Here is a 25,293-nt window from a genome sequence, read left to right as displayed (position 1 = left end):
AAGACCCTACACCTAGTGGGAAAAATGGTAAATATTATACAATTCACGCTGTCTGGAATGTTTCCTTTTTTTTTTTTTTTTTTTCCCCTCCACACATTTCCCAGATTGGAAGCAGTCTGGATGCAACCTGCAACTTACCCAAGTACTGAAAGCATTTTTGCCATTTTATGGCCTTTATGCTGTTGCTGTCTCAGTATCAGATGTAACTTCAAAAACTCTAACCTGTCATCCTGAGCCTAGCACTGAAATGAAAATATAGATATAGCTTATCCTTCTTGGTTGCAGGGAGAAGAGAAGAATCAAATCTGTTATGGAAAAAAGGGTAGATTCTCATCAGGCAGTCGGATTTGCACTTAAGTGGTGATGCACCCCTACCTTAGAGCAGACTGTAGTGAGTTTCAGAAAGGAATCCATAAAGCACAATTAAAAAAATACGCCTAAGAATATGCTAGGTGCAAGGCCTAGTTTCTTCACAAAATACTGATTTAAATAAACATAAAAGCAAGTGGAGTCATGAATAAGCAAGAACTTAATCTTCCTCTCCTTTGTGTAATTATTTGGAACACTCAGACTCGTCCAAATGCTTCCTCGAGTTTCACATACCTAGGCTAAACTGCAGTTACCTATGCTACAGCTGGTAAATCTTCAGAAGCTTTTCCATATCAGCTTTCCCAGCCAGTGAAGGACTGGCATTTCTTAATCACTGTAAAGCTCTGCTATTCCTCCTTATACTCCTGCACAAATCTTTTGGTTATTGGCTAGAATTCTGGGGTTTTTTCCTCCAAGAGTTCATGAAATCTGTGAGGTAGACTGTTTTAATCCACTACTATCTTTTGATAATTGCACTGAATGTGTTTAGTTTGCATGCAAAAAGTAGGAGGCAGTATGTGATTACCACTATACTTCCAGGTGCTAAAAGAAACTATTGAAATAGAAGTCCTAAGCGAAAAGACTATTTAAAAGAATTGGATTTTGTCTATTTAACAGACTGACTAAATCACATGTATTGCACAGACAGCATACTGTTTTTACCCAATGAAACAAAAAGGACACACACTGGGACAAAAGTAAATTTTTTAAGTGGCAAAACTGAGGAAAAGAGAAACTGAAGTGACATGTCCAGTTATAGAATAATTGACCATGGATTTCTTATTATCTATTCCTGTGTCTATCAAAAAAATAAGTATACCTCATAGAGTGTGATCCTGCAAAGCAGTTCTTTGATGGCTACATCTTTTAATACAACAGAAATATCTAGATCTAATGAGGCAGAACAAGGAGAAGTAACAGTGATACACATTAAGGTGGTAAAAAAGTATTTTAACCAGGTGTTAGAAAAATATGATAATTGTGAGAAGTGATATCACTTGCCACTGAACTGAGAAGATCTAAGAAAAAAAAAAAAAAAAGGTATGATTCACAATTCACCCACATGCCAGTTTTTGTTCTATTTTGGAAGCTTAACAAGACTCCTTCTCTAGTCACAAGGCCTCTTTTTCCTCCTTCTGCCTGTCAAAGAATAATTTTAAACTTAAGTCATTGCAATGTTATTTTTCATCACAGATATTCTACTATACTGGTAGAATTAAACCAGATAAAGAGTGAAGCCTCAACAAAAATATTTTACTTTAGAAAATAACATATTTAGGCCACGTTCAAACAGAACAACTGGGCCAGAAATCTTACTTTATGAGGGATTGCTAGTTTCCAGGGAGAACTCCCAAGAAAAGGTCTTGCCTGTGTTGCCATTAATGACTACTAGGTGCAGCCCTGTAGTGATTTCACTGGTTCAGAAGATTTTAGGCATTTGTTGCTACCCACATGGTTTAGGAACATGGTTTAACCTACAGCTGATTGAACTTCTATTAGTTACTGAGGCATACACTTCAAAAGAATGACACCCGCATTTGTGTCTCTGGGAAGGCTACAAAGCGTACCAAAAACGGTGGAAAAAACACTGCAATCAGCTGTAAATCCAGGGGAGAGGCATCTTTTACAATCACTCAAGGCGACCATTTCAGATGATTGGGTACTCAGCACGTTGCAACAATGGTAAGAACTAGTCAGGATTATGATAAACCACACTAAAAGCAGTGTAAGACACACGCCTGCTGCCTATGGGGTTCTCAAGCGTCTCCCATGAGCAAGCAGAAGCACCTTGTCTCCTCTCGCACCTCCCAGTACATGTATTACAGTGCTACATGTATTACATGCAGCTCTCTTCCTTTTAGAGAGATTTTCTTGCGCATTCCGTGTCCCCCCCCCCCCCCCTTTTCCTTTTTCCTTTTCTTTCCAGAGTGTATTTTGGAAACCCTGACGAGATGACGAGAGCACAGGTTGCCCATACGGCTGTCTCCCGTGCTGTCCCTGCACTGGGCAGTGGCCCCTCTCCCGGGGCTTCTACAGGGGAAAAAAAAAAAGAGTCAGGTACATCTCGGCATGTCTGGTTCCAAAAGGCGGCAGCCAAGGCCCCACACCATAACCGAGCGGAGCCGAGCAGAGCCGGGCCGAGCCTGCAGACACAGCCCGACCACCAACCCTGTCGTCGCCTTGACGACTGAGGAAAAGCAACTGCGCCACCACAAGCGACCCGCGGGGCGGGGTGGAAGCGGGGGCGGTGCCACTCGGGCGGGCAGGTACCCCCCGTGCTGCAATATCCTGGCCCCGCCCCGGTCGGCCCCTCCCCAGCACCCTCTCGGCCCCGCCCCCTTCCTCTCAGCAGCGGCCACTGCCGCCGCCAGGGGTAGGATGAGGGGGCGCCGTGGCGGGGCTGGTGCTGCAGCCGCGCTTGCCTGATCTGGCCCCGCGGTCCTCTGCACCGCGTCTCATCGCCGCCCGGGGCGGGCCGTCGCGGCGAGTGGATGTCCAGCGTCTGCCTTTCGCCCCTGCCGCCGCCGCCGCCGCCTGGCGCTTAGCGGGCACCGCCAGGTCAGAGACGCGTGAACGCCATGGGCTGCTGCAGCTCCACCGCGCAGGTGAGCGGCCTGCGCCCGCCGGCGGGCCCTGCTGCCCGCTTCCGCTCCCGGGCCCTGCTGCCCGCTCCCGGGCCCAGCTGCCCGCTCCCTTTGCCGGGCCCTGCTCTCCCGCGCTGCCAGACCCCGTTTCGCCTGCTTGCAGGCCTGCTGTCCCCCGCGGCTGTACTCTTCCGCTTGTCCCTGGGTCTCCGTATTCCATAGCTTTGCATCCACTTGTTCCCTTCACAGCTTTGCGTGCTGGTGGCCGTGCATCCCCTTATAACCCTGCTCTCCTGTGCATCACTTTCCTCCCACTCCCACCACCATAGCTTCGCTCTCCTGTGTCTGTGCTACACCTGTAGCACCACTTTCTCATGGCTGCGCACTCACTCGCTTGCATCCCTTGTAAATACACTCACCCATGGTTGTGAACCCCTTGCTTTTCCTTCTCCTCTCAGCCCCCCACGCCCTGCCAACAACTCTGCTCACCCACGGTTGCAAACCCATTGCTTTCCCCTCTCATAGTCCTTCTCATGGCTGTTAACCCCTTTACACCTTCCTCTCCCTGGTCTTAATGAGTGGAACTGTGCAACATCTTGGCCCCTCTGTAGTTGGTTTTTCTCCTTGTGGCTGTGCACCCGCTTGTTCACCCTCCCATAGCCTTTCTCCCACCATGCTATGCACTTGCACCCCCTGCATTGCTCTGCACACTGTTCTGTGAGCTGCTTCCCCTGTGGGTCAGCATCAGCTTTTCTCTTCTTCCCCCAGTCCTGTTACGGTTTTGCAGTCTTCACCATACCCTGCTCCCGTTCTCAGCCATGGCTGCAGCTGTGTATCTCCAGCTCTCCCCTGCAATCCATATACTGCCTTGCATCCATCCTGTGGCTCTGCACTCCCTCCTCCCCTCTGCCATGCCTCCATGCACTCCCCTATATAACTCTGTGCTCCCACCCCTTCCTTGCAGCTTTTCCTTTGGGGTCCCTGTTGCCCCACCCCAGAGAGAAGCCATCTGCTGGCAGGAAACTTGCCATGTTGAGGTACTCCCTCAGGTCCACTCTTTGGAAAGGAAGGTGGTTATAATCCCAGTCCATTCACCCACTCCCATGACCAAGGGTTTAGGTGCCTCCCTGCATACTTTGCCCTGTGTGTGACTCTCCCCATGCACATCTATTTCCGAGCTTCTTTTTTCTTTCTTTCCCCTCCTCCCTTGCTCTGCGTTGCCCTTACTGACTCCTTTTTTCCCCCTCCTGAATGGTGCTGCCAACCAAGGCACAATCGGGAGCTCCACCCAGTGCTCCAGTTTGCGGCTGTTTCCCGTTTTAACTTTCCCTTTGAACAGCATGACCAGGGCTATACTGTTTTCTTCTTGGCTCCTTTCTGAAGGCTGTAGGACGAGCGATCATGACTAATGCTGTGGCTGTTTGCTTGCTTGTAAATGTTAGTTTCTTTTGGCTGTGTCACTTGCAGTGGCTGAATCCAGCTTCCAGCAGACTGCTTATGTGGGAAAGTCTGTCTCTGCTGTCCCAGATGACTCATCACAGAGATGAGTTTTTGTGGCTCATCTGCTCAGGCATACTTTTTTTTTTTTTATTTTTAAATTAAGGCTCTGTCCCTCCAATTCAAAACACTGCAGAGAGCTGTCCGGTGGCAATAGAGAACATCCTTTCTGTACAGCAAATTTGCTGCAAAGAGGAAGGCAATCAGCTTTATGGTACATGAAGAAATGGTTTGCATTTCAGTGGGAGATAAATGCCAAATATCAGAGGAAGATCTAAAAATTGTTTATTTACTGCAGTAGACTGCCAATAGAGATTGGAGTCAATATATTGTTTGAGGTTTGCTAAAAGACATGTTAGATAAACATCTGTCAGGAGTGGCTTAAGGAGAGCTGATAGAGACTTGCAGTACTTGCTGTTTAGAAGTAATGTTTTCCAATATTTTCCAATGTTATTTTGTGTGATTCCTAGCCAAACTGTGTTTCTTAAGTGTTTAATAGTCTCTTTCTAGCTCTTCTTTATGAATTTGAGTTTCTAGTCTGTTACATTTTCTTCTTAAATGAAAATTCAGGGTCATTTGTGGGTAACAGTTTATCAAAAGCAGAAGAAACAGAGGACCAGATCTTTTAAATACCTGGCTTCTTCATAGATTTCAACTAACTGGATTGTGGTGGTATTGTTGGGGTTTTTTTGTGTGTGTATGCGGGGGGGTGGGATTGGGGTTTTTGTTTGGTTTTTTGGTGAAATATGTCTGTTCCAGTGTGGCAAGATATGGTGCAGTAATTGGGCTTTGTACCCTGTATACATAACTGAAGTATGAAAAATCAGTTTATTTAATTCCTTAGACATGAGCAATTGTGTACCTCCTCAGGAAACCTAAATTAAAGGCTAGTTGCTGAATATTTTATCAGCAGCAATGTTGTCTGATACATTGATTGCAGAAATCTTGCTATCAACAGTACAGCATTACATTAGAGCCTAGTGCCTGTCTTACCCTCCCTGTTTATCATTAACAATACATGTTGTGTTCCTCATCTACCATTGTCTTTGTTCTTAGCCCTTTGTTTCCTCTTAAGCATGACTTCAGTAGGGGTATGTTCAGAAGATGTTCCTTCATGTTACCCTGTGTAGCTACGCCTTAAACTTTGACAGTCTCTTGTTATGGATGCCTCAACCTCATTCCTTATGACTTTGTTTTTCAAGGTGCTTTCTCATTAAGTTTATTCTTCATCTCTGTAGCCTATTTGTTCTTCATCTGCTAATCCCTGATTCTGTCTCTGAGAGAAATCATTATGAGTTTTTTTATTTTTGCCAGCTATCTTATCTGATTACTCCAAGTCCCTTTCTCATGACCTACCTCTTCATCTCACTTACGGTAATGCGCCTACCTGTGATGGGTTGTTGAACCAGGCAGATTTCTTTGACATCATCTTCTTAACTCATACTCGATTTCATAACTCAAATATCCTTTTTTCCCCCCCCTCCATAAATGCATTTCCCAGTTCCTTTGCTTTGCAATCTGTCTAGAGTGCTGCCTTAGGCTTTTCCCTTCGCCTGTAGAATCAAAAGGTTTCCAGGGGAAAACTGATCAGAATTGGCATGTTTACCTGTGCTGAGCACTCCTTCCCGATAGTTAACAGTGATGGATTCTCATGTTTTCTCTCTGCTTTTTCCACCTTTAAATGATTAGCCTGACCCCAAAGCCACACTGATGCACTTTTTTCTGTTTTACTTCCATATTTCTATTTTTTATCTCTTGCTGCTGTCTTACTCCCTTCCTAATTTTATTCACCATCCTTAAGGATAGGAAGTCAGCTCTAGTGCGCTTCCCTCCTTTTCCAAATGTCTGAACCAAAGAATTTGTTTGTTCTCAGATATTCTCTCCTTTTCCTTCATACTAAATTCATTCCTATCCAGGTTCTGTGCTCTGCTGATGTTGCCTTGATATCTCTAGAGGTTTTTCTTGGGCAAGTTCCAAGGATTTCCCTTCTTTCTTACCCTCTTAGATCTCTGCTGCTTTCAATATTATCTGTAATCTTCTACTACTTGATGTCTTGTTGTCCCAGTGCTTCTGTAATCATAGAGTCATCACAGAACCATAGAATATTTTGGCTTTGAAGGGACCTTTAAATCCCATCTAGTCCAACCCCAATGCAGTGAGCAGGAACATCTTTAGCAGGTTGCCCCATCCAAACTGACCTTGAGTGTTTCCAGGAATGAGGCATCTACCACCTCTATGGACAACTTATTCCGGTGTTTCACCAGCCTTATTGTGAAAAAACAAGAGGAAATGGCATCAAGTGGTACCAGGGGAGGTTTATATTAGGTATTAGGTAAAAATTACTTACTGAAAGAATGATCAAGCATTGGAACAGACTGCACTGCCCAGGAGAATGGTGGGAACTATCATCTCTGGATAAAAAAAATGTGTAGTCTGTGGGACATGGTGATGTTGGGTTGATGGTTAGACTTGATGATATTAGAGATTTTTTTTCCAACCTTAATGATTCTATGATTCTATCTAGTCTAAATCTACAGTCTTTTAGCTTAAAGTCTTTACCTATTGTCCTACCACAAGAGGCCCTGCTAGTAAGATTGTCCCCTTCTTATAGGCCCCCTTTACGGCTGCAGTGAGGGCTTCCTTGAGCCTTCTTGTCTCCAGGCTGAACAACCCAGACACTCTCAGCCTTTCTTCATGGAAGAGATGTTCCATGCCTTTGATCATTTTTGTGGCCCTCCTGTGGACCCATGCCAACAGGTTCATGTCTTTTCTTGTGCTGAAGACTCCAGAGCTGGACACAGTACTCCAGCTGGGGTTTTGCTAGATGACAGCAGAAAGGCAGAATCATCTCTCTGAACCTGTTGTCCATGCTTGTTTTGATACAGCCCAGGATACAGTTGGCTTTCTGGTCTGTGAGCTCATATGCCATCTCATGTCCAGCTTTTCACCACTATCCCAAAGTCATCTTCTGCAGGGCTGTTCTCAATCCCTTCATCCCCACTGCCTGCACTGATAGCAGGCATTGTCTCTACTCAGGTGCAGGATTTAGCATGAGTTTCCCACAGGCCTGCATATGGTTGCTCTGGGTGACATCCTGCCTCCCCACATATGTCAACCACACCTGTAGTTCATCATTGTCTGCAAGCTTGTACCCACAGTCCACCTATCAAGTCCGTATCCCTCCCAGTTTTGAGAGAAAGATGTTGTGGGAGTGTTATAGTTCAGATAGACAATATCCCTAGCTCTTCCCTTGTTCACTGATGTAGTCATTCTATGGTAGAAGGCCCCTAGATGGGTCAGGCAGGACTATACATGTTGAAATGATTGGTTGCAATGTTTCCCCTTTTTCCAGTCACCCAGGACTTCACCTGACTGCCAGGACTTTTCACATATAGAGAGTGGGTTGGCAACTACATCAGCAAATTCCTTCAGGGCTCTGGGATGCACCTTGTCAGATCCCACAGACTTGTGTATCTTCAGGTTCCTCCTGTGCTCACAAACCTGACTTTACCCCTCTGGTCCCTGTCGCAGTGACTTTCGTCCTCCCAGTCATCATCCCTCCCTAGTTCTCTTGCAGTGGAGAGACTTTGCTCCCCCTTTCCTGTCTTGTGGTCCATCCACTCAGCAGGTGTGAGAAGAGGAAAAGTACTATCCTGTTTTTATGTCTCTGTATTCTATTCTCTCATTATTATTTCTTTGCCTCTACACTTGTCTGTGCCTGTACTTAGAGTCTTTCCCCCGCCTTCTGTTAGCTTGCCTAGTAGTCTACTAAATTTTTCAATTTGAGCTGTTACGAGTAATGCTAGCTTAATACAACCATACCAGACTTTCTTCCAGGTGTGGTCATTCTTTCCTGTTGTTCCACTGCTGGTTTACCTGTTGAAGCACCTCAATCTATGTCTTTTTAGTGCATTTCATATTTCTCTTTCATTCTTACTCTACAAAGTTATTTCACTTCCCTCATGTAGCATCTTCTGTGATCTACAGTTTATCATCACAAGTAGTGTTGTTGTTTACCTCTTGTTCCTTTTCATTGGTAAAACTGTGACATCCTCTTTGTTTCTTTAGTGGCTCAGACCATTCTCCGCTTGTTTAAGTGAACTTAGCTATATTTTTTGCGTGCTTGTTGTCTCTTGACAGTAACCACCTTGAAGCTTGAGCTTTTTGGGGAAACCTTGTGCAATGTCAGCTACATTATACAGTTACTGTCTTGGAGCAATCTATGTGCTCATCAATAATTAATCATGAACAGATCCTTCTAACACTTCTTTGAACAGCAGTTTCTGGCCAAAGTGTGCTGTGTTATATGAGATTAAAATCTTGTAAAGGACAGGAGAATAAAAGCAATCCTGGTAGATTTCCATTCTTGCAGTGCTGTTAGTTGTCAATACCTTCATGTGGTTGCAGCCCACTCTCCTACCTCGCCATATCTTTATCGCAATGGTTACTTTATCAAAACGGTTACTTCTCTCTAGGTTTGTGTCTTTCATCCATGACTATGTTGTACAACGAAGTTTCAAAAGCGTATACTTGGTTTTGATGCAGGTAATTTGTGCTATTTTGGAACTGACTTCTTCCTAAATGATGGAGATCTTTCCAGCAAATGGTGCTGAAGTTCTGAACTGACAGAATAATCAAACTTCTTTCAAATATTTTGTTTTATTAAAGAAGAAAAATGGAATTTGCAATCAAGTGGCAATACTCTTCCATTTATTTTTATTCTTCTCCTTCATCATTGGTATCTTCTGCTATCTCACAGCATCAGTCTATTAAAAAACTGTTTGCAGCAGGTAACTGTTGGAGTTCATTGATCTCATGTCACCATAACTGCTAGGCTGTGCTGCTCATCTTTTTGGTTGAAGTCATCTGTACAGGTTTTGGTTTCTCTCTTTTTTTTTGGTGTGTGTGTAGCTTTTGTTTTTAGACAAGTAAACTTACTTTACAATGTAACTCAGGTTGCTCCCCTGATCTAACTTACAGAATAACTCCATAAAGCTCATATTGTTATATCTGAGAAGCCAAAAATTCATAGCTTATGTAAGGGAATGTGGGGAGAAGTAGACCTTAAACCACTTCTTTTGAAGTAGCTGTGATACAGAATCCATTCTTCTTTCTTGCCCTTCTGCAGTTGAATTCAAGTGGTTGATTGTAGTCAAAAGGCATTTGCTTTGGCAAATGTTATGGAAACAAGGCAGCTTAGTGGGGTCTTAATGTTTGTTTGTGTTGGGACTGAGAAATGCTTTGTGTGTTTATCCTTGAAGTGTTGTGTATTAGTGACTTAATCTAAAATACCTGTAGGAGAAGCTTGAAATCTTGCTGCAAATTGCAGGCGTGACTGGGATAAAGAAGGCACATGTTATTACTGTTTTTTAAAAGATTAAATACTTCCTATTATAAGAGATGAACACAGGTAATCTGTTAACTTTCCCTTGAGCATTTGCTGTCAAAGCAACACAAAACAAATCTGGAGTTCCTAAGTTTTGTGTTTGTGTTTGGTGTTTGTTTTTTAAAGTCACAGTTTTGGTGAAATGTCTCACCTGAGTTGTTGTGGGCAATACAGACCATTAATTGCACTTCAGCCAGTATGTTAGTTGGCAGTTCTGGCAATGAAATGAGCATCAAACCATGCCTGTTTCACTGTAGGCATGGGTATGATAGGGAAGAAGAGCACCCGAAAACATTTGTTGATGGGCAGAAACAGAATGAGTTGTGAATTCTACTTCCAAGAGCTAGAAAACTTGATTTCCCTTTCAACACAGTGGCAGTAGATAAAGCTTCCATTATAGCCTCTGGCAGACAGACACAGTATGAAAGATGAAGCATGCAAGCAGGGTCCAAGAACAGTGATAATGAGACAGGCATCTCATGAAGCTGTTGAATACAGCTGGTTGTGAGTTCTGTTAATTTCTTATGAAGCATGTGGTGTCCTTTCACAAATGCTGTCCCAAACAACTGCACAACCTGTGCATATTATTCCTTTTGATCTTAACATGGAAATACTTCGGCTTCGTAGGTACTTGTAAGTACTTTTCCAATTTAGCTGCATTTTTCCCACTGAGGACTAGATTTTTCTGAAGTTTAGACTGTCTTCCATTTCTGTCACATCTTAAGTGTCACATTACTTCCTTTGCTTTGTCAGGTAACTCATAGATTTTTTTTTTACTTTTTTTTTTTTAAGCACTTCAGTAATTGAAGTGCTTAAAGTGTGAAGAACATGCATGGGACATTGCATCTGTACAAGAATTTTACTTCGTTGATGAGAACAGGTTTGGAAATGACGGATTATTTAGCATTGTTAATAGTGAATATTGAAATCCAAAGCTTCTATTACTGTTGTCTAACTGGCATCTAGAATGCTGTCAACCATCATACTTTTAGGTTAGTAATCGTGAGGACATGTTTAATATCATCCAATTGAGTGCTTTTAATTTTTCAATATGAAGAAATAACAATGATTCTTCTGTATTGAAGTTGTCAACCATCTTCAGGCTGTTTAAAGGTGACCTTTGCACTACCCGTCCCTGCCTTTTTCTTTGTTGGTCTGACACTAATTTTTCTGCCTTTCAACTTAAATCAGTGGTTTCCTTTGTGAAAATCAAACCTTGCAAACCAACTTAACAGAAGCTGTGTATTTGTAATTTTGTATTTGAATCTTTCTTGCTTGAAGGAGCTGTTGGAAAATTGTGTAAATCTTACACAATGCTGCTGAAAACAGTTTAGCAGAGTGCTGCCAGGTGACTCCTACCTGCTGACTAAACTGATTGCTAATTTTTACTTCTATTTGTGAAACTGTTCTAAGAGTTTTTTATGTATAAATCTCAGAGAACAAGTCTGTGTTGGTGGATATAAATTAGGGTTCTTTGAGGTCTTCCAGCCACTTTAACATTTCAGAGACTTACGAAAAATAAATGTTATTGCATTGATTAGCCTCCTGTCTATGGTCCCTGTTTTTTTTGTTTGTTTGTTTTGTTGTTGCAGTTTTTGTTTGTTGGTTTTTTTTACTGTAGATAAGCAATTATCATTGTGAGCAGAACATGGTTATTTATCCTCTTTTAATGAATGTCTTGTAGTTAAGCAACAACTGTTTACAGCAGAAATTAACTCTGATTTGTTTGGGTTTTGTTTTAAGTTTCAGTCACCCTTCTTGCATTATTCGACTGAGGTAAAGAGTCTGAGTGTTGCATGCAGATCCATAGAAACAAATTGGAAAGGCTGTTTTGTTCAAGGTCATAGTAACCATGTCTTAGCAAACTAGGAGTCTGACAAAGCATTCCTATGAAATATTGCAGGATAATTGCTTACTTACAAGGAAGTATGCTTACGTGATAAGCTAAGGACTTGACACATTATTTCCCTTTGACACATTCTCCTCCTACCTTCTTTTCCATAAATCAGAGCCTTCTTAATGTTGATGCCTGTTGAATCTAAGATGCCTTCAACGTTCTCAAGCGTTTCCCTCTTATTGTAGTCTTCAGTCATTTGCTGTCTTGTTAGGCCAGAGTTCTGGACACGTGAGTCAGGATTTTGTATTTAAGAAGCTATGCAAGTTCCACTCCCACCATGTAAGCTTAAACTTTTCCTGATCTTTGTTAAAGGAAACAGGATGGAAGAGAAAGGTCTGAGAAGTTTTTACTATGCTTGTGACATCCTTTAAATATAACTTAATGTGGCTATTGTCTTCTCAATTTACATCATAGTTCTTGCCTTTAGCTTTCATTCTTGTTTGTATGAGAGAATACACATGGCCAGTGTATGCAACAGTTAGGTCATAGTGTTTGGTGTAGCACCACAAGGATTTTATTTGTGTTAATGTGCAAATATGTGCCTCTAATCTTGCAGAATCCTCCACCAAGCAGGCCTTTTGCTTCTGCAAGTATTGTAAATATGATACAAAAATACCCAATGATTTGATTTTCAGTTAACAAAGCCAATCAAATGTGGGATTCATTCTCAAAGAATGCTTACGAAACTGCAATGAATGTGGCTAGGAAGTGGCAACATCATTATTTTTCACAGCAGTATTGTCTCTTAAAGAGCTGTGATTTTTCTGGTCTTGAAGTCTAGGTTTAGACACTTTAAAATGATAAATATACTGTTTTAGAGAAAATTACTCATCGCACATGAAGAGAGTGCATGGAAGCAGTGGCAGCATTTTCTGTGGAATGTCCTGTGGAGACCACTAATTGGGAAGTTTGGCTGGTTTGTTGGGTGTTGGTGGTTTGTTGGTTTTTTTTGGGGGGGTGGGTGGGTTTGTTTGTTGGTTGGGTTTTTGTTTGTTTTGGCTTATGTTTTTGGGGTGTTGCTTTGTTTCTTTTTGTTTTGGTTTGGGTTTTGTCCTGCTGTGTCCTGTCATGTTGTGATAAAACTAACATTTGGAAGCAAAGTGCATCAAACAATGTGGTTGGACAATGTTTTACTAGTCCTAGATTTGACAATATTTTTGTAATTTGGAATTTGTAGTCTTCTAGTAAGAATAAAGTCTGAGAATGTTTGAATAGGTTGACAAATAGAAAATTCAATGTAGTAAAGTATCTTGGTAGCTGCAAAGTACAGAATCATAGGATGGCCTGGGCCGGAAAAGACCCCCAAAGTTCATGCAGTCCAACCCTTCAGCAGTCAGCGGGGACATCTCCCACCAGACTAGGCCTCCCAGAGCCTGGTCAAGCCTCACCCCAAACATCTCCAGGGATGGGGTCCCAACCATGCTTGTGGGCAACCTGGTCCAGTCTACCACCCCACCCCCCCAATCTCCCCCATGGCCAGGTCCCAACATCCAATCCAAATCTTCTCTTCTCCAGTCCAAACCACTACCCCTCATCTCATCACCCCAGGCCCCTAGAAACAGTCCCTCTGCAGATCCACCTCTGGCACTGGAAGACCCAAAAGTGAGCTGTTAGGCTCTTTATTTTTTTTCCTTTTTCCTTCTTCCTTCTGTTGTTGGTGCTTATTTTTGTTTGATTAGTTTTGGTTTGTTTTGTTGGTGCTTTTTTTGTGTGTGTGACTGCTTTTTTATTAACGATTAAGAACCACAGAAATAAAGAACATGAGTTGAAATGGATAATTCAAATCCCTGAAAATTGCTGTGATATATATATAAAATACAGTTATTTATTGCAGCTTCCTATTAAGTGCTATGTGTAATGGAAAAAAGAAGTAAATACTTTGAGAATTAAAAACTTGGCTTTTGTTGGCAGATGATCTTATTTCTAAACTTTAAGACATAGAAAGTGCACTGATCATGTCAAATCTTTAGTCAACTGTATTATGTTTCAAGATAAATACTTAAGTGGTAGACTGAGGTGGAAGCATATAACAAAGGAGTTTAAATAATACTTAACACGATTCACTGAGAACATGAGTAGAAGATAATATACAACATAGCATATGTCAGATTTGTAAGTGAAGTGCCTATGTAAGTGTTTCCAGGGTAAACATCTTTATATTACACCATCAGGAGTCTTGTAAGTGCTGTCTTATGTGCTCTCAGTTTTGTACATTATGCAATAAGTCCTGAGTACTGTGTGTGAAGTATGAGAGCGTTAGTGGAACCAGGTGTGGACACATTGAATTGGCAGTCTGTTTCATCTCTGAAGAGAAGCAAAGTATAAATTCATAAAGCCCATTAGTGGTTAACCTTTAAAGAAGTATTACACCATCAGCGAACTTTCCTAGTAAGAACTCTTGAGTTTTGTTCTTGAAAAGGGCAGATGAATCTTTTTAGTGGATGAGACATTGACGAACAAGTGGTGATGTGGAGCTATTAGGCAAATAAGGATGTAGGTGCTTTTAAGTAAAGCACTAGCATATGGCTCTCAGTAAAGTCTAAAAGCATGGCTAACATCTGCTTTGCAGTAAATTGAAAAATAAAGTGTTTTGTAATGAAATTGAAGCAGAAATTCCACAAGAATGAATGTTGGACACCATTGCGATTTTTGTGTTCTCAATGCAGTTTCAGAGGTGTTTGGATTTGTTATCCAGAGGATAGTGTCATCATGGAGGGCACTTGCAGGGAACAGTGTTGTCTTAGTTTTTTTTCTAGAGACGTCAGTGCTTGCAGCTCTAATAGTATTACAGTAACAAGCTCACCTGTCCTTGGAAGTGGGAGGCGTAGTTCCCATTCTGTAAATCTGGGGGAATTCAAACATCTGCCTTCAGGAGAACACTATTATCTCCTTTTCCCCAGAGGTAGGTACCTGAGAAGTCTATGTTGAGAATTTTTTGGGCATGTTTATGGAGATGTTTTTATTCATCCAGCATAGTTCATTCTTCCAGGGAACAGGTACAGTTTAGTGCAGTAGAAGTCTGGATCTTCTGTGCTGTGTTCCTCCTCTAGTAATGGAGTAATACCGATAATTTGCTGTACACTAAATTGCTTTTAGTGTAAACCTGAGAAAATCATCTGAATTTGTGATGCACTGCTGTAAGCTACCGCTGAGTGCTTTATCTGAAGAGGTCATGTACAAGGAGGTCTGTAGGTGATGATGAGCAGTTTAACTAGGGCAAATTTGCACAACATTATTGGGCTTTGTGGTGCCCTCAGGTTTTCTATAAAAATTTGTAAGATAGTTGATGAAGTCATGAACCAAAGATTATTTAAAATGCTTCAAGACTTGCTTTGGACTCTTCAGCATGCATTCACCACATAAAGATTTTAGAGAGAGAGAGTTTACTGGAGTTCCTGCTTTTGTTCTCAGAAATGTACCTGTGTGTTGAAGCCATTGTGGGTTTTTTAGCAGTTTAGATTTGTTGGAAACAGTGTCAGCCAATGTTCAGAGTAATAGAAGATCCTACGATAATTGTATACTTACTCTCCTTAGAGGTAACAAACAGGGAGCTTCATATTGGCACTCTCTGGGACTTTAGGCCGTGTTTATTTGTGAAGGTGTTAGAGTATATCTATGTGTCTCCTCCCCCTCTCAGTAGCTCTGGAGTTAGATTAGCAGATTAACAGTTGCAGGACTGCTCTTCCTCATGACCAGAGAATCTTCCTGTAGGATTTTGATGGGACATCCTTTGTCTTGGTCTCTTTGAGACTCATTTTGGTAAAAAAATAGGGGTTGTATTTGTTTGTTCTGGGTTGGTTTTAATATTTCTGTCCTTAGCTTTCCGAATGAAGTTTTGATACGTTGCAGAAGCTGTGTGTTTGTAGGCAAATAGTCCTATACCCTCCAGTTGCTACCTTAAACTCATTAGCCATCACTACAAGATTTCAGGATTTTTCTATTGTCTTTCTCTTGATGGTGTGACATCTTCCATTGATGGCAAATTCTGTCCTTATTCTGATCCTATTCACATCTTTGCTCCTTACCCACAGTGTGATTACCCATATACATAATACTACACATTATCTACATGACATCTTGCATCAGTCACTTGGGTTCTTGCATCAGTCACAGCACTTCCAAACTGTACATTGCATGAGATGTTTTGTGTTTAAGGGAAAACTTCTATAGCTCCTTGTATCTGTAGTCTCCTGCTGACACGCTGGTTTTTAAAGCTTTTTTGTGTGTGTGTTACTTTGGTTGAGGCAGGTGGGTGCTTGTATGGCAGCATCCAGTACAACTCCTGTAGTTAAAAGTGTTTCAGTGCTACACTGATACCTGTAAAGTACTGTAAAATACCTGTAAAATACTACTCCAGTATGTAGAAGAGGCACAAATTTAGACCTGCTTTTTGGTGCTGCAGAGGTAAATTTTTGAAAGCGGTGGTTGAGAAGGAAATCTGGAGTGGGGCAGATTTCTATGTTTGTGTTTATATGACTGGATGCAGTGAATACTAAGAAAACAGTCCCTATTTATTTTGCTTTTGAATACAAGTAGTTTGTCTGAATTCAACTAGAAAACCCAACTGTGAATGTACTGGCATACTTCACACTTCTGCAATAGAAACCCTAAATTTGGATACTTAAATTTGGAATTAAAACTGTGCTTAACCCAACAGTTCTGAGTTATTTTTGAAACGTGTTGAGTTTGCTGTCTTCTGCAAAATGGACACATGTAAAAGTCTGAACACACTCATTTGGGTTGTTGAATAAGTAATTTAAGATCAGCACAGAAGGCAGGAAGTACTCCCAAGCTGAAAGTTTGTCTTGGAAACAGAGGCTCTTTTGCCTACTTTTCACTCTTGACTTATAGTACTTCTGTCGTAAGAGTGCACAGGTAGTCCTAGGCTTTGTTAGTGGCAAAGATATACATAGAAAGCATAGAATAAATGATGAAAGCTCTGGTTTAGGAGAAAATGTAATCAAATAATTTCTAAACATTTTCTTTTTCCTCTATGATATCTGGATTTCTTGCATCAGCAAATACTCTGAAGGCTCTTGAATCTGTCTGAGAAAAAGTCAAAATCAGTAGAAGTACTGGTTTAGGATTGCAGGCAAAGCATATCTGCTATAATTTTATGAAGCATGGTTTCCAAACCACAGAACAAACAGTGGTTTTTTTAGACCTTATGTTGACTATAGCTTAGCCATTTGTGTTGCCCAAGCTTAAATATCACAGACTGAGTAAATATCTAAGGATGTAGAGTAGACAGGGTGTGCACTACAGAGTCATCCACCAGCATCAAAGATAAGGGTGAATGGTTGTGAAGCTATAGAAGATTAAGTGAAAGTTGTAGAAAGGTCTGTAGAGAAGAAAGATTGGACAAGCTACTAGAGAAGGTGTTATAAGTTGCGTAGTTTCATAACATGTTTATATGCTAGGTGGTTAAATTAAAGGCTGGTTGAGTGTCTAGTGTCTTGAGTTGCTTCCAAGGATATTATTTGTTTAAAATAGCTTCCTTATTTTCAAAATTTTTTAATACTATATTCTGAAGCAGGCTAAAGCATGCCAATGCAGAATGAATTCTTCTGTGTACCCTTCTGTGTGCTATACTATGGCATATCAGGTTTCTTTTTGACATACAAATTACAGTCCACTTAATAAATAAAATGGATTACTTAGAGTAACTATAACTAGTCAGGCAACCTGAATCTTTGCCAGAGCTATTCCAGAGGATGTCCAGTGGCTTTAAAAAATCCTATTAAAAGATTTTGTTTGCAGATGGCGCAGAGAGGATAAAAAAAAAAAACCCTAGCAAAGCAAACAAAGGACACTATATGGTGCATCTTGCCTTTCCCTCTTCTGTCAAGGGCAGCTTACTCTTAAGGTGCAGCTATAGCTGAAATTTCTCTGCTGTTTATGAAAGCAAATCTCTAAAGAGTCCAGAGTATTTGAAGTGGATTGAGAAATAGGAGACATGAAGTTTTGCATATTTTATGCAATTATGATTATGTTAATAAGGAGAATATGGATGTCACAATCTCATTGTTTGAATAACATGTTGGTTTTAGATGTGAGCTTCCAGGAACAGAAAACCGCTTTGTTGAATGACTGGAGCAGAATGCATGTGACCTAGCACCTTTTACTACTGGTTGAGTAAAATAAAAAGAAACTTGAATGATTTTGTGTAGTTTGAATCAAAATTATAACATTTGCAAGTGGAACTTCCTTAATACAAGACTGCAAAAGTAGCATGGAATTTCCTTAATGCGACAGCCAACTACTTAGAAAATGGTGCTTTTTGAAGCATGGTGCATGCAGGATTTTGTTTATATTGTACCCAATTTGTAGTATTCTAGTGGTAGTATCTGAAAGGGTTGGTTTAGCCTTGTGAATTAGGAAAAACAAAAGCCATGAATACTTAAGACTCATCTTGCTGGTACCAAATGTGTTGGATGCTGTAACTTTTGCTGATAAAACAATCTGAAAATGCATACTGGGGTTAAAAGATGTTAAGATTTCATCCAGTCATTCTGTTTTAGATCTGTACTGAGATTTGCAGCCTTGTCAACAGAATCTTGAAAATGCTCCAAAATTTGAATAGGTTACTCCTTTTGCTCTGTCTCTGAAGAGAGCTGTTCTGTGTTCTTCCTATATCTCCTATGATAGTGAGAACATATGAATATTCCCTTTAATTGATAGGGGAATAAAATGATAAATTATGTAATTTTATTCCTCAAGCATAAAAACAATGTGTGCAGCTTTTTGGTCCTAGTAGACAGGTGTAAACAGTCAGTATTTGGGAAGTAACTGAAAAGGCTTGTCTATGTAAGTATTTTTAAAAATGCCTATAATCTATAGTTATAATAAACAAACTCTGATACAGTAGTTAGTTTTGTATTAAAGCCACTACCCATTAATTTCTTAAAATCATTCTTTTCTTAAAAACACTTGCCCCAGAAATAACAGATTTAAATTATCTTAGTAGTGTATACGCACTTGGAGAAATTTTACGTCATCATCAGCAAACTGAATTGCTTACAGCTGCCTCTTTAGACTTAGTAATAGAACCTCTGTCATGGAGTATTTCAGCCTTTAAGTACATGACTTTCCTTTCTCACACCTGGGTAATAGTGACAAGGGATTTCAGATGTTAAGCTCAGCTGCCTCTTGTCAAATAGAGAATCATTCCTTTAACAGCAGTTTCTTACCTCCTTTATATGTCCACTGTGTGTGTTAAATGTGTTAATACTGTTTTAAAACATAAGAACTTTTGGAAAGTTTAACCTTTTCTCCTTCTTGAAAAGCAGATCACTGGAAGGTAGCTGTGAGGTAGCAGATACTAGTCATACATTTTTTTTTTTTTTAAATTAATAAAAAAATTAGTGAAAATAACTGTTCTGTGGATAAAATACCTGTACTTTCCTGGTTAAATTACCTGTTATCTGTATAAATAATTATTTGTTGATATAGCTTCCAGTGGAAGCACCTTTTTTTGAAGTGTCTTTCATGAGCTATACTCTCTAAAATTTTCAGCCAAGCTGCTTTTGTTATGTTGGACTTTAAAGATAAATCCTGGTATATATTAATGCCCTGGAGAATAATTTTCTGCCTTTTTCAATTATGAGAAGGAGATAATTTAAAAAGTGGTGTTAACTTCCTCTCTTCTCTCACAAGAGCTCTAAGCGAGAGTGGAAGCCTCTAGAGGACCACAGCTGCACAGATGTTCCATGGCTGCTCTTGTTCATCATCTTCTGCGTAGGAATGGTGAGTAAGACTTAAAGGATTCTGTGAATGCTATATAGTTCAAGAGTTTACATTCATTGGAAAGAAGGTTTGAAGCCCTTCAGTAACTTAGTTACTTGGTAAGGTCAGGGTACACTGGCATGGGCAGTATCACCTGTAGGTTTTTATTTGCAAATTATCCCAGCTTTGTCCTGTGTGACCTTTCTCAAGGCATTATATTAAAATCACAAACCTTTAGGAGCTGCAAATTAGTGAAAACTGGAAGCAAACTTCTTTTCATCTTACTTTGTTTTGTGGACCTATGTATGCTGCTCTTCCTAAACAGTAATTGTGAAAAGCACAGTACTTCCTGAAACAAAGGTCTTTTTGTGGTTGTCATTTTCCTGCCTTCCTTTATGTTCCCTGGTTACTCAGTCTATACTTACCTGTTCCTCCAATTATAAATGAGTCTACTCTGAGTGTCCCAGTTTTTCTTGTCTAAGTAATATGATATACAGAGCAATTATCCTCTTGGGTCAAATACCCTGTTAGTTACTGTTCTAGAAGACTTCACTTGATGGGTCAGTGTGGGGTCAGGAGGGCACCCTCAGACTGTTGTAAATTAGCTTAGATGACAGGAGAATCACACAATTTCCCTTACCCTTTCTGGAGGGAAAAAAATTCTTGAACCACCCAAGAAACTGAGTACTATTGTATGTAAAAACGTGCTAGCTCATATCCTTGGCAGAACAGTCAAGGATATGAGAAACTGAAAGCGAGTGCTGGAAATCAGCTTTAATTAATACTTGTGATTGCTTTTTTGCTTACTTTGCCCTTGTCTTCGCTTTGAGTATTAAGTCTGTAAGTGCATTAGTGCATTGTCAAGAGAAAGCTAATGACCAGCTTGTCGTCTGGAACTTCTCGATAGTGATAGCCTGTTTGTCAGAGAAGGTCATTTTCCATTTATCTTCAGACTTAAAAACCTCCCTCATTTTAACTGTTCCATGTCAACTTCGTTACCTGCTGTCATCATCTCATCTGATCCTGTCACTGCCATCTGTTGCTCCACACATTTGTTTCAGCTGTTTACTCTGCTTCCCCTTCTGGAATCTTAGCTTGCCTCACCTGTAAAAACAGTTCATTGACATTAGTGGAGTGAGGCAGTGTTCACTTCTTGTTAGTGGTGATGCTAGAGACCTAATGATTGTTTTGGGCTAATCTTCTGTTTGCATAGTCAGCAACTTGATCTTGGTTTTCCAAGAGAAACATGTCTGAAAGTTCACAGCGAGACCTGCCTGATACAGGGTATTTTCCACATTATTCCATCTAAGCCATTTTCATCTCTTGCTCTGTCTCTGTTTCTTTCCTGCTTCTGAACCTAGCATCTGGAACCATAGTGTCCTTGATCTGGTTACTTGCTTTGCAGGATTTCCTTAAAAGGACCTTAGGTCTGATAGCCTCTTCATTCTAGTTTTGAAGGCACTTAATTTGAAGGAGATAAAAATATCATAAATAAAATCAGGATGGTCTGGAATCTTCTAAGGTGCATACTAACCCACAATAACTTCAACTCTGCTTGTATCTTTCTTTTGTTGCCTGCCCTTGGCCTCCTTGTGCTTCATGCACGACTTGCTGACAGTGTAACTTCCAAAAAACATGCCTACAAGATTCTTAATTATGCTTGGATAATATGCAGTGTAGATGTCTGAATCCTCTTTTGACTTGCATTCAATTTCGTAGTTGCACCGCAGTTCTCTGTGGATCATCCTTGTGGTTGGTTTATTTTTTTTCACTCTCAAAGACTGTTCTTTTTAAAAAAAGCCTCCCCTTAGAAAGAAAGGAATTAAACTGACTTTTCCTAGATATCAAACAGAGCATTACTAAATTGTGCCTTTCTTTTTTTGTTTTTCCTTCTCCAGGGTTTTATCTGCGGCTTTTCAGTAGCTACAGGAGCAGCTGCAAGACTGCTTTCAGGATATGACAGTTATGGAAATATTTGTGGACAAAAAAATGTCAAAGTGGAGGGAATAGTCAACAGTGGTCTGGACCTCACACACAAGAAGTGAGTATTTACTCTTTCAATTGCTTCATTCTGTTAGACAGGAAAGGCAAAACCTCTCTTTGAGGGTGGTTTTCAATAACATGGGAAAGCAGATGTGATAACTCATTCCTACTTGTCCTCTTCCACACTTTTCACCTAAAGAACAACAATCTTTTTTAACACCCAGTGACAGCACATGAAGATTGTATGTTGACAGATGTGCAATATGAGTTCTGCTAAGACATTAAGGAATTTCACTTTCTCAAAATTCCCTGCATGAAATATATGCTGTCAGGCTACTAAGGAATCTTATTTATTAGAGTTTTAGGTGTGACAGGTATTCTCAGATTTGAGAGCAGGCCTTCGAGATCTGTGTAGAAATGGTTCAGTTTTAGCATATGCTCAGTTTCTGCCACTGAGGGGAGATGGGATATATCTCACACATCAAAATAAGACTTCAAAATCTAAACCAAGCAGAATATCCATAAGTTGCTTGTGGAGAAAATGTGCAAACAAAATGCACAGCTCTTATTAAGCAGTGTCAAAACACATATATTACAGCCAGCCCAGGTATCTTCTGTGCAGAAACACATCATGATGCAGTAACACTGCTGGAGCTGAGTAGCAAGAATGCTGGTCTGACAGGTTGAAAACCTGTGGATGTCTCTTGAGGTCCATCTGCCAGTCACTGCTTAGGGTGCATCCGTACAACTTGGATGACTTCAGAAAGTAAGCTATTTAGTCTAACCTGAGAACAATGGTGTATTAGTTGACAGGGAAAAAAAAAGTTTCTTTAACTGTGAATTTCTTGTAAGAACTAAAAAGTCTCTAATTTCTGAGAATGATGGCCTCCGCCCTTTCAAACTAACAGAAAATCCATAATTTGTGTGATTTTGCAAGGATGCTTCCCTATAATCTGCTGATTCTGGATTGTTGTACTAAAGGTTTCTAAATATGTGTTTTATAATTTAGACTAGGTAATGGTTGTATTAGCAGATTCAGAGCAAAATAAAATAGCCTGAAATGTCTTGCAGATTTCTTCTGTGAAAAGAATGCTTTCTTAAATTTTATCACAGCTTCCAGAAGGGTTGGATGACTCAAAACTTCTGCAGCATAATTTTCTTACTTATAAATACTGTAACATGTTCTAAAATCATGTGTGTTCAGCATAAAATTGCAATTCTTGCATTGTGAGAGAAAATACAAATTTCAGAATTAGAATTTTAAGTACCTTTAGAAACAAATGGTGTTTGAGTTTGGGCAAAGGTGGAGAAACTTGAGATACTTCACTGAAATGTAACAATTAATAGTGTTAATATTCTCCTACATGTTACAAAAGTCAGGCCACCATGAGAAGAAATATCTACCACTGGTAAGTGATTTCATTTCGTAAAGGCAAGACTGATAGAAACTGCTTTTAGCACAGTTAATAGACTGCACATTGCTTGTCAGTCTTAAGATTCAGAAGGATTCTGTTTTTGTAATAGTGTAGCTTGAGATGTGACCTAAGCACGTGAATGGATATACTCACGTGGAATATCATCCTATTCATTTGGTTAAAAGTGGCAGAAAACCTACCAAGATACATTATTCTATGTCTGCTCACAGTGAAGTTCCTGGTTCAGTCTAGGGTACCCAACTTTGGAAGACACCAGTTTTTGCATAAACAAGTGGTCATTTCCACTCTCACACCCTGTAGCTTTTTTAATTTCCTTGGCAATCTTCTGGAAGAAACGATCTGCTTTCTTGAAACCATCTGTCTCAAGCAGATGGAGTTTCTGCAGTGTTTGAGGTGCAGTTTGTGAGAGTATATCATGATATTTTATAGGAGTACTTTTCAGACTACAAAAATAAACTCTTCTTCCTGCCTGTACACTTCAGTTTATGTAGAGAAAGAAGGGACTTTAAGGTCTACAACTATGGTTCTGGAAATATCAAGTTATTTCATGCTGCTTGCAGGGTAATTCAGTCTTAATTTCCTAGTTCAAGTAAAAAAACCTAAATCATCTGTAAAAATAACATGTTCTTCTCTGTGAATGACAGCAAAGCAAGGCACTCTAATGAGGAAGTGAAATGGATGTGGTTTGTGTGGGTGTGGAAGTCAAGGTAGTAAAGGTGAAGAGCAGAGTCAAAGGGTAAGACTTGGTCTGTGCATGTCAGATAATCCAAAACCAGTGAAATGAAATGTTAGGAAGGACGACTTTACAGCCTGGTCTCATCAGCAAGCACTGAATGAGGCATCTTTTTATTTTTACAAAGAAAACACAGTACAGCTTTAATACACTGTACTGTAGAGCCAGACAATAGGATTATAGTCTAGGTAGTGAATTCTTGTTAAACCTACCTGCTTCACGTAAGCTCCTTGCTTTTCAAGTTCTAGCAGTTGTAAGGGGGTTAAAAATGATCCTTTATTCAGAAATAAATAACTGCTGTGGCAGTCAAATAAAAGTCCCTGAAGTGCTAGTTGTCTGATTTTTCATCACCATTAACACTTTGCTGCTTGGAAAGGATTCAGTTTGTGCTGTTCATTCAAGTACTAGATCATGTGCATGTTCTACTGTAGTGAAGAGTTAGGGTGGCCTTCCAGCTTAATACATGCCCTTGACTCAGGAAAATGTCTGGGGTTTAGGTAGTGGGAAGACCTATGAAGAGTTTGCTGCAGGAATACAGAGAATTTGGGTGAGTGAAACTGTAAATGCCCTGTTACTCACTTGTTTACAGTGAGTGTGAGCACTTATCACAACAGTGCAAAGTGAATTAAGATGCTTATAGATCAGAGCAAACAGTCCTTATTTGTAAGTACTTATTTGCCTTTAAAAAGGTGCCTTGAGGACTGATAGAAGATCAATGACACTAGCAAATCAAAATGCTGTCAGGTAAAATAGGCTTGTTCATAGATTTGTCACAGTGCTTCCAAGAATCAAGGTGTAGTGTACAACATGATGGTACTTTGTCTTCCTGTTATTGCAAGTGAAGGAAAGACTGCTGTGTTTTTCCTGGACATGAAGAAGTAATAGAATACTTGTCTAGTAGGCTACCAGTCAGAAGCCAAAAGTGTTGATGTCTTTTTCTAATTTTTTTTCCCTTAACCAGAGTATTTTTAATTACTTGACTAGTAATATGGATTTTTTTTCAGAAGTGAAAAAAAGAAACGTGCTGCAATATAAGCTGAAAATGGTAATAAAGTATAAGAGCAGCTATCCTATAGGATCTGTTAAAATGATTTTGCATTTTGAAAAATTGTACTGAAATTAGTTTTGAACTACACACCTCAAGATGGACACCTTGACATTATTTTTCAAACACTATGGCTTTTGAAAAGTTAAACTCTCCTCCTTATTTTTATTTTATGTATAGGAATCAGAGTAAAATTGAAGATGATGTTTAAATTCCTGATTTTTATTATGTAGACAGGAGGTAGACATACTAAAAATTACATGCAGTTACTTCTACTTAGGGAACATTTTCATCCTGTCAGATTTCAGAGGTTCTTTTACCAAACTTTGATTTTCAGGAAAGTGAATTGATAGGATCAGAAGAATCATAGAACCCTAGAATAGTTTGGGTTCAAAGGGACCATGAAAGATGATTTTGTCCAACCCCCCTGTCATGGGCAAGGACATCTTCAGCTTAGTCACATTGCTCAAAGTAATTTCTTTTGGCCATTAAATTACAGCTTTGACCTTGAGCAGTAGGATGGATTCTAACTTGTTAATGTCAACGTTCAGGTCTTTGTATTCTTAGGTAGTATGTGTTATGGGACATTGTGCTGGGTTGAGGCAGCCCCCTCTCTCCCCACCACGGGCAGGAATAA

At 40.1% G+C, this 25,293-nt stretch overlaps 1 protein-coding gene across 9 annotated transcripts in view; it reads left to right on the top strand.

Annotated features, from left to right (window-relative positions):
- Nucleotides 1-2,892: 2,892 nt before the first annotated feature.
- The window catches only part of SLC44A1 (solute carrier family 44 member 1), a 77,218-nt gene continuing 54,817 nt past the window's right edge, over nt 2,893-25,293 (top strand). For 8 of the 9 annotated variants that reach the window (XM_054177917.1, XM_054177914.1, XM_054177918.1 and 5 more), the window contains exons 1-3: nt 2,893-2,975; nt 19,391-19,480; nt 21,358-21,500. In XM_054177917.1, coding sequence (XP_054033892.1) covers nt 2,949-2,975; nt 19,391-19,480; nt 21,358-21,500 — 260 coding nt within the window. In that variant the 5' untranslated portion in view covers nt 2,893-2,948. The remainder of the gene's footprint in view (nt 2,976-19,390; nt 19,481-21,357; nt 21,501-25,293) is intronic. The other variant, XM_054177912.1, reaches the window with a different exon arrangement.

The sequence above is a fragment of the Dryobates pubescens genome, chromosome Z (genome assembly GCF_014839835.1).
Source record: "Dryobates pubescens isolate bDryPub1 chromosome Z, bDryPub1.pri, whole genome shotgun sequence".
Classification (NCBI taxonomy): domain Eukaryota; kingdom Metazoa; phylum Chordata; class Aves; order Piciformes; family Picidae; genus Dryobates; species Dryobates pubescens.
This window is presented reverse-complemented; position numbering and strand designations above follow the sequence as displayed.